At 45.8% G+C, this 10,146-nt stretch overlaps 1 protein-coding gene across 1 annotated transcript in view; it reads left to right on the top strand.

Moving 5' to 3' along the window:
• Positions 1–195: 195 nt before the first annotated feature.
• Positions 196–10,146, top strand: part of LOC135819176 (beta-ureidopropionase-like) — a 15,839-nt gene continuing 5,888 nt past the window's right edge. The window contains exons 1-8 of the mRNA XM_065332341.1: positions 196–444; positions 6,174–6,351; positions 6,739–6,826; positions 7,328–7,422; positions 8,599–8,760; positions 9,209–9,263; positions 9,549–9,663; positions 9,894–9,975. Coding sequence (XP_065188413.1) covers positions 338–444; positions 6,174–6,351; positions 6,739–6,826; positions 7,328–7,422; positions 8,599–8,760; positions 9,209–9,263; positions 9,549–9,663; positions 9,894–9,975 — 882 coding nt within the window. The 5' untranslated portion in view covers positions 196–337. The remainder of the gene's footprint in view (positions 445–6,173; positions 6,352–6,738; positions 6,827–7,327; positions 7,423–8,598; positions 8,761–9,208; positions 9,264–9,548; positions 9,664–9,893; positions 9,976–10,146) is intronic.

The raw sequence follows: 10,146 nt of genomic DNA, 5'->3' as shown, positions 1-10,146 counted from the left end.
GTGAGGTCAACAACAAAAAATATTTGAAAACACATGTCAGCTGCACCATGCACCGCGGTACCGCGGTACCGGCGCCGGTAGATCTACCACACAGTACAAGGCAACAATGCTATGCACAGCTATCTAGCTAGCTCCTGGCCTGTCAATGATCAGCGATTTTGGCTTGTTAGGCAAAGGAGCTCGAGCAAAACTGAGTAGGCTGACATGAGTCTGAACAATACCTGCTTTGATAATCCAATACAAAGTACAGAAGTAACATTAGTTTACAGTTTTAATTATTGGCTTTGAATCCACAACAGCCGGAGAACATCGAGGGTCTTGTTTGAGAGGTCTCGGCATGGCTTCTATTTTGGCCAATCACAGCGTTGAAGCAGCACTAGAAAAGTATCTGCCAGAAGAGGAGCTCAAGGAAGTTAAGCGCGTGCTTTATGGCCGCCCCGTCGAGTACGTACTTATTCCATCGCTTTTGAATCATTGATTTATGCTATTACATTATCATAACATAACATTGGGTGACAGCATGTTACAATTCGGAGGACGCACTGTGTTGAAAACAGTGCTCCTGACTGCAACCATCATCAGTTAAGCCTTGTAACGTGTAATGCTGTCAACCAATCAACATGTTTTTCTACCAAACAAGGCTTACCTATACACCAAACACTGTACAATGTGCAGTCCTGCTCAATGAAATCCAGTCGCGTCACTCAAGTTCGCGCCTTGCACTTTTTGCAACCCAGTGTGCGCAGGTCTAGGACAGCGCAACGCCCGGCGCGTACTTGAGGGACGCGACTGGATTTCATTGAGCAGCACTACATGTATATAAAAGCGTATTATGATGTGCTGTGACCCATTGTCGGTTGTGAATAGTTTCAACAATTTTCTTAAGTTCTTAGTTGGGGTACGACTCCCTGGTTCTTACGAAGTAGCCATGTCTTGCTTGTAGATGATTTGTCATCACATGTGCCCAAAGTAAACAATAGAGAGGTTTCACGTGAAGTCATTACGCCCGTGAACCTTTACGTCAAAATTTCAAAAAAAGCTCACGTAAAGTTTGATGTCTTCGACGTGAGTTGACTGCACCACGCGTAGTTAGGGTGCGTTCAGACTACCCATAAAAAGTGACGGAATGGGAAAGTTTCCAAGGTGATTTGATCACGTGACGTTACTGGCACGCTACCGGCGGAAAAGTTTTGCTGCTGCGGCAGTAGAACTTTTCCGGCAGTAAAAAGAGTGCTCAGGCTGGGAAAAAGGGAAAATCCCTTCTCAGTGCCGCGGTGAGAGCTGCAAAACTTACGTACCGGTAACGTTAGTTTATCGATAGTGTGAATGTCCTTCACAGTTTATCGCCATTCACGGTTTGATGGGATTCACGGTAGTCTGAACGCGCCCTTACGTGACGTGGGTTTTGGAAGTTGTGTTTGGTCATCCCGATCGAATCTGTGTCAGTATTTCGATTTTTTGTGAGTATCGTATCCTGTCCCCGGGGACAATCCCGGAAGAAAAGCTAAAAAAATGTGGGTATTTTGCGACCATTTTTGGTGAACTTGCAAGTAGATTTGCCAATCGGCCGGTTTGCCTGCCAAAAAGCTGCCTATTTTTCATAAAGAAGAGGGTTGACAGAGTGAAAAGGAAATTTACACCATGAAATGCATACACTTCAGTCCTCAAATAATGTGCCTGCTACTCACATGTACAGACTCTGGAGAGAGAAGACCTCCACCAGGATGCAGGGGCAGTCTTTCGATGTTTTCATGCATAAAAACCGCAATGTATCCGCAGTTCGATCGGGTTTGTTGGAAGATTTGATTTTGTGTTTTGAGAATATTCTGCTTTTCGAACAATTCCCGAATCTTACCTTTCACGTCCAGTCGCACGTGATTTTCAACTCGCTTTGAAAAAAATTCAAATAGCGTGTAACTTAACCTCTCTATTATGAGACCGTCCATGCCTGGCGAAGGGGTCCGTACTTACTGTTTTTACTTACAGTACATGAAGAGTGAAACTTTAGAGTGTAAGGCACTCTAGAGTCTGGATATAACATAGTACAGTCGTCCCTCTCTAATCCGGCACCTTTTGCTACGGCGTTTTCTGCTGGATTAAGAAATCCTGCCCTCTGACCCGACCCTACCCAATTGCATGCATGTATCATACGTCAAAACGCAGGGTTTTTCGGTGTCGACCCAAGTATTTGGTGCACGGCTTTATATTCTCAACTTTTCTCCAGGAATATACACAGTGATAAAGTGATAAAGTAAAACAGAGAACATGTTCACATGTACTCTTGCACACACACGCACACACACACACCTGAAAATTGGCAGGACACTACTCCTTGCTAAAATAAGAAAGTATGGTTGACTGCTTAGCCGTTGTCTCCTGGACAACATTGACCAGACTGGCCTAGCCTGGCCTGGCAAGGAGTGCACCAGTACGGTACGCGATTTACGACTGCCGGATTATGAAATCAAACTACGTGCAGTTTGAGCGATTCGTTTCAAAAAGTCACTGCCGGAGGCGGAATTCAAGTGCCGGATTAAGATGTAGGAATTGAACGAAAAAAATCGGTTTCGTCAGAAAGTTGGCAAGGGTTCCGGATAAACAAGTGCCAGATTAGAGAGGGACGACTGTAGTACTCTGGACATTAATATTATTTAAAAAAAATTAAAAGAGGTCAGAGGCGGATAATACTTGAAAAACGAAGGTAAGTTTTAGGTCGCAAGTATCCACGCAAAAACACACACACATCCAGTCAAATAAGTCACTTGTCATAAAGTATCCGAACGTTTTCGGTCCCTTCTCATCAAGGATTGTACAGGGAATGGCTCAAGTTGGAAAGATTAAAACTTATATAGCGTAAAGATAATGAGATACCAACACTCATGACAAGGTGGAATATTATCAAGTTCAGAACGACACAGCATCGTTGTGAGTTTTTAGATTGTCCATTTGTCAAGCTACACTTGTCTGGAATTCACAAATAGGTAGTGTGCGAATGGGTGGTTTCCGAGTGCAGAAGTGATGTTGGGCGCGTACGATTGGTAGTGAGGAGGTACATAGTTGTACAGTTACAAGTTGGTGGTCGGACACGTCGCACAGTTCCACTGAGCAGGTATGGAGATAGAGGTCGGTGTGTACTTGACTATTAGGTGAGAGGTATTGCAGTGTATTCGGTACTAGGACTAAGGCCAGAGTGGATTGGCTGGGAAATTTCGTTGGGGTATTTACTATCTTACGGAGGCCTAGATCATGACAATATGTTTCCGTTTGGCGTCTGGGAGTGATGCGCTCTGCCGCGAGGATATCACTGGTGTCCAAATCCGGCACCAGGTGAGAAACAGTACGTTTCGGGTCTTCACCTGCGTTCTCCGTGATCCCGCGCAGGATCACATTATCTGCACGTCTTCGCTGCTCACTTGCCTCTTCGACCAGGTCCCGTATGAGGGAGACGTCTGCGGTGTCGGTTTTGGCAGTACCTGCCATTTATTGCTGTTGAGCATCAGTGGTGGCGTCTGGCTGTCTAGACGTCACGTCATGCAGCTTCTTCTCAAGATCCGTAATGGCGGAACGAGCTCCATCGTCGATTTTTGGAACATGCTGGACCTGTCTCTCTACAATGCTTTTCAGCTTGCGTGTCTCTGCATTGAGACGATTGAGCTCGATAGTGTGCTCCGCGAGGAGCTTCTCGGCAGCTGTGAGGCGTTTGTTTAGAGCTTGGACCAGTTCTTCTGCGATCGTCTTGAGGTCTGGCGAATTTCTTGTTTGAAATCCGCGAAGACCACTTGTAAGTTCGCCACCAGATCCTGGTGCACACAGTCGTTTGCGCTAGCTGTTACAGCAGCGCTGCCCAATTTGCGGACCACTTTCGGCGCGCCTGACTGACTACAGGTGTCATCAGTGCTCGCGTCCGCAATGCAGTGCAGACTTTCCGTCGGACTTTCAGGCTTGCGCTTGCCCCAGAGGAGCTGAGGGCTAGACCCACAGGGCACTTCTGATCCTAACTCACTAGACCTCGTCTTTCTTAAACTTGCATTCAGTTTCGGCAGGGACAACAATGCCCCCGCCGAAACACGACCAACAAAATCTTTAACTGTCTTTGACACCATCACTTTAAGTCCATGACATGGCGTACTATGGAATATGAAGTGCATGTACTGTTCTTGAGGGCTTTGGATTATGCTGTACCAGTCATTTGACCTTGGATATACAGTACCTCCGCTATATCATACAGATGTTGTGTGGTCCGTGGTGGTACATTACACTAAACACTAAAGCCTCTATGGTATAGTCATACTACAGTTCTATTCAGTGCCGGACCGATTTTCGCATTTGTCGCCGACCGCAGACACTGTGGTCAAAGTCGTTTTGCAGCGCTAAGCGTGTATGTAGATCTGGATTTTGCTGTCCACAACCGTATTCCCGTAGGATTTGCCGCCAGACTCAACCCCAAGCAATGCCATTGTATTCTAGTAGTACGAACAGTGGAACTCACTTAGTGCGTACCCGGGTAAGGCATGTACCTGCTTAGTACGGTCCTTTTTCGTCACACAGATTTTCCTCCCGTAAGCGCATATACAATGTGTGCGGTTACGACGTACTGTGGTAAAACATACAACTCGCGTGTGACGGTCTTTTCAGCAGGTCCCAACAGAGCTGGCCTCTCATACTGCGTACTACTTTGTGTTTTTATGCACCCATACACATGACAGGATCGCTTGACAGGTGCTTGAGTAGTAAGTACTCTGAAGTATGCTGACAAGAAGAGGCTGTTTTCAGCAAACGGAAGCCTGGTTTGGTGACACTAACCACGTAAATTTCTGAGTGCAATAAATGATTTTGAGCATGCAAACTACACATGTATCGTATCAAGAGTGCATAAACAAGAGTATGCAACTGTGGTTATGGGTCAGTGCACGGCGCCGGCGGGCTGCCTTCATTACGTAACTTGCCTTCATCACGCTCTGAAAGCATGCATTCAAACTCTCAATTTCTCGTACAAGCCCATCCGTTTTTGCTCGATTCGTTCCAGTACCTACACAATCTCTGAATTCTGGCGAGTGAACTCCAGTTCCGTACGAAAGTTCGTTTCAAACCAGAGGGAGAGTGCGGTGCTTGATTTTCCGCAGTGCGCAGACTGCAGCTGAATGATGTAATGAAGGCAGCGCGCCGTGCATCTGGCCCATAGAAAAGAGATCACAGCTGCATACTCTTGTTTATGGACTCTTGATCGTATTAGTGGGGCCACAGGAGTCAACTTTGGATAAGAAATACCTCGGATACTACGCACATCTTCCCATTCCCCGAGGGGGTACGTCTTATCCTAGTTTCACTGTGCATAAACCGTATTTTCCCTTAAACATACACGTCTCCAATACTAGTACATGTTGACTGTGGATCAAAAATATAAAAGGACACGTCTCTAATAGTAGTACATGCCGGAATGATATGATGGGCATTACTGGCGTACAGATACCAGGGTCCACCTTACTTCGTTTTTCTTACCCGTTCATCATCTTTGTGTCTCTGTACACTGATTCTTACCATGGTTGGATGTATTTACAGCCTTTCAGCATCATTATCACGAGTTGTTTACCACCCAACCCAGGCAATCAATCTTTCCAGAAACAATAAAAGTACACGTCTCCAATACTAGTACAGGTCAGACCACCTTTGAAAATATAAAAGTACTGTACATTTATCGGGGAAAATACGGTATACAGAGTTGTTTGTTCTGCAGCAAATGTTGCCATTGGTTTATTTATTTCATTTTATTTACTGTCTGCACTTCATGGCACATAATGAAAATAGCCAATACAAGGAAGTGAGGGTGAAACCAAGCACGGTCTTTCTCCCGGTAGAGAAACATAAGGTGCACTGTAGAGTATTACTATAAGTACACCCTGCATTTTAAGGCATGTGGGATGCCCTATTCGGAACTTATTGAATAGTAATCTTCATGTCATCAAGTGGCCAATACACGTACAGGGATCAGAGCCTGAGGGGGGGGGGGGGGGGGGGGGGGTTGGGTTATCTCACTATCTGCAGTGGCTTATGGCCAGGGAGTCAGGGATCAGAGCCTGAGGGGTTGGGTTATCTCACTATCTGCAGTGGCTTATGGCCAGGGAGTCGTGCTCTCTGCTTATTGCGTTATTGTGTTGTGTTGTGTTTGTGAGCAGAGACATAGGAAGTGAGCTACCGCAAGAGGCGCACCAATCGGCAAAGGATCACAACTTTGCATTACAGGCGTATCGCATTGCGGCACCGCCAGAGCAGATCCGCTCGCCTCGTCTCGTGAAAATCGGCTTGATCCAGAACGCTATCGTGAAGCCGACCACGGCACCACTGCAAGAGCAGGTATATACGTGAGGGGTCAGGTATAATTATACTGTACGTGAGGGGTATGAACTCTATGAACGTATGCTACTGCCTGCCGTGTAAGTATGGCTGTCTAACAACCTGTCATGAAGTCCAGAAATATTTGTGGCCATGCATGTTATGCATGAAATACTTGTATTGCGCTGATTAAATTCAGCTCTTTTTAGGAGCTGGTTCAAATTGTTTGTTGAGGAGATTACAGGATAACTTTGAGAGACAGGTCAGAGTGCTCGATGTGGGTGCTTACTGGTCAGCACTGGAGAGCTTTCCCACGCACAAGGTTCGGTGGAAGAAAATCTGTCTCACGTTATCGCATAGCCTCAATAAGTTGTCTTGCTTGTTGTTTTTTGTGTATTCTTATTACAGCGTGCGGCCATACATGAGCGAATCAAGTTGATAACTGAGTGTGCCGCACAGGCCGGCGTCAAGATCTTGTGCTTTCAGGAAGCATGGAGTAAGTCAGTTGAATAGACCCATGCACTCTAAGGCTGGACTTACATGAGAGTTTTCAGTATGGGTTAAAAAATTCAACTTTAAATTTCTCGTGTAAGCCCAGCCTACGATGTGTGCAGCCTGCGGTGACTGCTACAATAATTGTAGCTTCATAGATGCCACCTTTATTTGGAAGACACAAACACTTCTACCTTAAGATTAAATAGGCCAGGCCCCATTCACACTGTTCAGAGATGTATTTCATTTTGGTGATGCCGGCATGCAGTGTAACAGCTAGCCTCGTACCACATTGGTGAAAGATGAGGTTGTAATGAGAATTCTTACATTGAAGCAACATAGAATTTTTCTCTCGCTCTCAAATCCTTCAAAGTATGTTTTATGCCCTCTATTATGGAGCATTCCAATGGATGGTACCTACACTACCCAGATTTTATTTAATCTCAGTCAGCATTGCACATGGCCGAGTTGTGTGCATGTGTCTGTGCGTTTGTGTGGCATGTAGCAACTCCGTTCTTCTTCTGCACGCGTGAGAAGTACCCGTGGGTCGAACTGGCCGAGTCTGCCGAAGATGGCCTGTCCACAAAGCTTTGTCAGGAGGTAACTTAACTTTTTGTATCCTTGGACTAGTCTGTCCGGTGTATCGACCGAATGCATGTACAGTCAGACCTCGCTTATCCGGTCCTCTTTTATCCGGATCCCTCGCCATCCGGAAGAAAATAGCTGGTTACAGATTTACAGCATCCATGGTGCATCCAACATAACCAGTGTTCGGTTATCCGGTTCCCTCGCCTATCCGGATATTTTTGTGGAAAACAGATGTGTGCGGTTATGCGAGGTCTGACTGTACAGTGAGACCTGTTTAGAAAGGATGACCGCTAAAAGGACCTCCAAAATGTGGTCTCTGTTACCAGGTGGTCTTTTGACTGGAAGCAGCATCCCTCGGTCCCGGTTGCAGTTGTCTTCCGGGACTGGTGATCACCATGACAGGTTTACTGTATAAAACATGTACTGGCCATGGAGTACTGAAAATATGTACTCAAATTTCGATTTTAATAACAGCGTCATTTTTTTTAAATGCCATTCAACGAAAATGCAGTGAATATTCACTACTAGAGGGTTCATAAAGGCACACTTGTCTGGAGTCAAGTCGGGGGTTCGCCCCGTACGTTGCATTTGGCATGGCAAGACAATTTTTGGTAAATGGGGTACGGGGTAACTGTGTCCCCTGCCCCCCCCCCCCCCCCCCCCCCTTCACACACACACACACTATTTTTGACCTGGCTAGAACTCTGTACCTGCTGGGTACATTCGATTGGATCGATTCCATAACATAACATATATATATATATATATATATAATCTGGTGCCCTGTTAGCTTTGCTGTATTCCAACAAAACTGCCCGAGGGCAATGGAAACCAAACTGGTATAGCTAAAAAATCTAGTCAGATCTTGTAATTTAGGCAGATTCATGACATGATACAACTTAGAACTCTGACGCAGTGCTGAGTGTACTCTAGTATTTTCCAGCCACCAGCATGTATCAGACTGTAGCATTGGGTATCATGTATGCTGCAATTGCTTATAAAAGCTTGATTCACAGAGATCGTGTTCCGTGAGTGCTATTCCGTTCACAGAGATTGTGTTCCGTGAGTGCTATTCCGTTCACAGAGATTGTGTTCCGTGAGTGCTATTCCGTCTTGAATACTCCATCCAATGTGGCAAAGGCTTTCTAGATCATGGTGTTGTTCTTTTCGTTCTATTTGACTTTTTAGCTAGCCAAGCAGCATAACATGGTCATCATCTCACCTATCTTGGAGCGTGACTCGGAGAACATGGACATATTGGCCAACACGGCTGTGGTGATTGACAACCACGGCGTCGTGATGGGAAAGAGCCGCAAGAACCACATACCCAGGGTGGGCGACTTTAACGAAGTAGGTTGGTGTTGCTGCTGCTGCTTCTTTTGTTGCTGTTGCTGTTGTTGTTTCAAATCTTTATTCTCACGTTGTTGCTGCTGTTGTTGTTGTTTGAAATCTTTTATTCTCACGATGGCCTGTGGCCAATAAGAGAAAATTGTTGTTGTTGTTGTTGTTGTTTTGAATTCTTTATTCTCACGATGGCACCATTGCCAATAAGAGTTGTTGTTGTTGTTGTTGTTGTGGGCTGGGGGCTGGGGGCTGGGGGCTGGGAGCTGTGGGCTGTTGGGGTCATGACTAATGAACCACTTTGTTAACCCCAGACTGATTCATTCTGTTGACTTTTTCGCATTCTTAGGATTTGCTTCTAACGTACTGATGGCATGGTGTCAACGCTATATCATTTTTGTCACGTATTGTGTAATTTTTGTTTTGTTTCTCTTCGCCTGCCCGTCGTTCTGCACAGTCAACATACTACTTTGAAGGTGACACGGGCCACAAGGTCTTCCAAACTGAATTCGGTGAGTTACCAACTGCCTGAACTAGCTGTCCCTGGAGAACTGCTGGCAATACGGGCAGGGATGTTGTGCAGCACAGTGCTATACATGTTAGTCAGTGCTTGTGCACCGACCGACTGCACCCCGGTGTGGTCAAGCTGTCATTATAATTGACTGTAAGCTGACTTGCCTAGGCGTTAAATTGGGGGATGGAATGGCTTCCTTTATTCAAGAAATGCTGTGCAATGTAATCCTGGGAAGGAAATGGGTTTAGAGCTTGCACCTGTCCGATTTTTATCCCCTACCCAGGTCGCATTGCCATCAACATCTGCTACGGTCGACACCACCCGCTCAACTGGATGATGTATGCAATGAATGGCGCCGAGGTCATCTTCAACCCATCGGCAACTGTCGGCGCTTTGAGGTTAGCAGTCACTTTGCACTGTAGCAGTCAGTACGGTACTACCTCAGTTATTGTACTGGAAAATTGACCTCTACAGTCTGCACAGACGTCAAGTGTCTCTAGCTTTTAATTAAATGCCTCGCCAAATGTTGACTCGTGCAGTGCACCCGTAGAGATGAAGCTGAGTCGGAGACGGCGCCTTTCTTCATCACTTTTGTACTGTCTGTGTTCTTGATTGTCTTTGGATACAGTGAGCCAATGTGGCCTATTGAAGCCAGGAACGCCGCCATTGCTAACAGTGTATTCACATGTGCCATCAATCGAGTTGGAACGGTGAGAATTCCAGAGTGGAGGGTTTGAGCTGTCTCCTCGTCAGCTATGACGCGTTCTGTTATCGATCAATAGGATTCAACACGGTCTCACTCACACTCAGTTTACCACATCGTATTTCACAACCTTCTTCCACAAGAACCAAAATGCAAATGTTTGAAAGGGACACTCAGC

The sequence above is a fragment of the Sycon ciliatum genome, chromosome 1 (assembly GCF_964019385.1).
Source record: "Sycon ciliatum chromosome 1, ocSycCili1.1, whole genome shotgun sequence".
NCBI lineage: Eukaryota > Metazoa > Porifera > Calcarea > Leucosolenida > Sycettidae > Sycon > Sycon ciliatum.
This window is presented reverse-complemented; position numbering and strand designations above follow the sequence as displayed.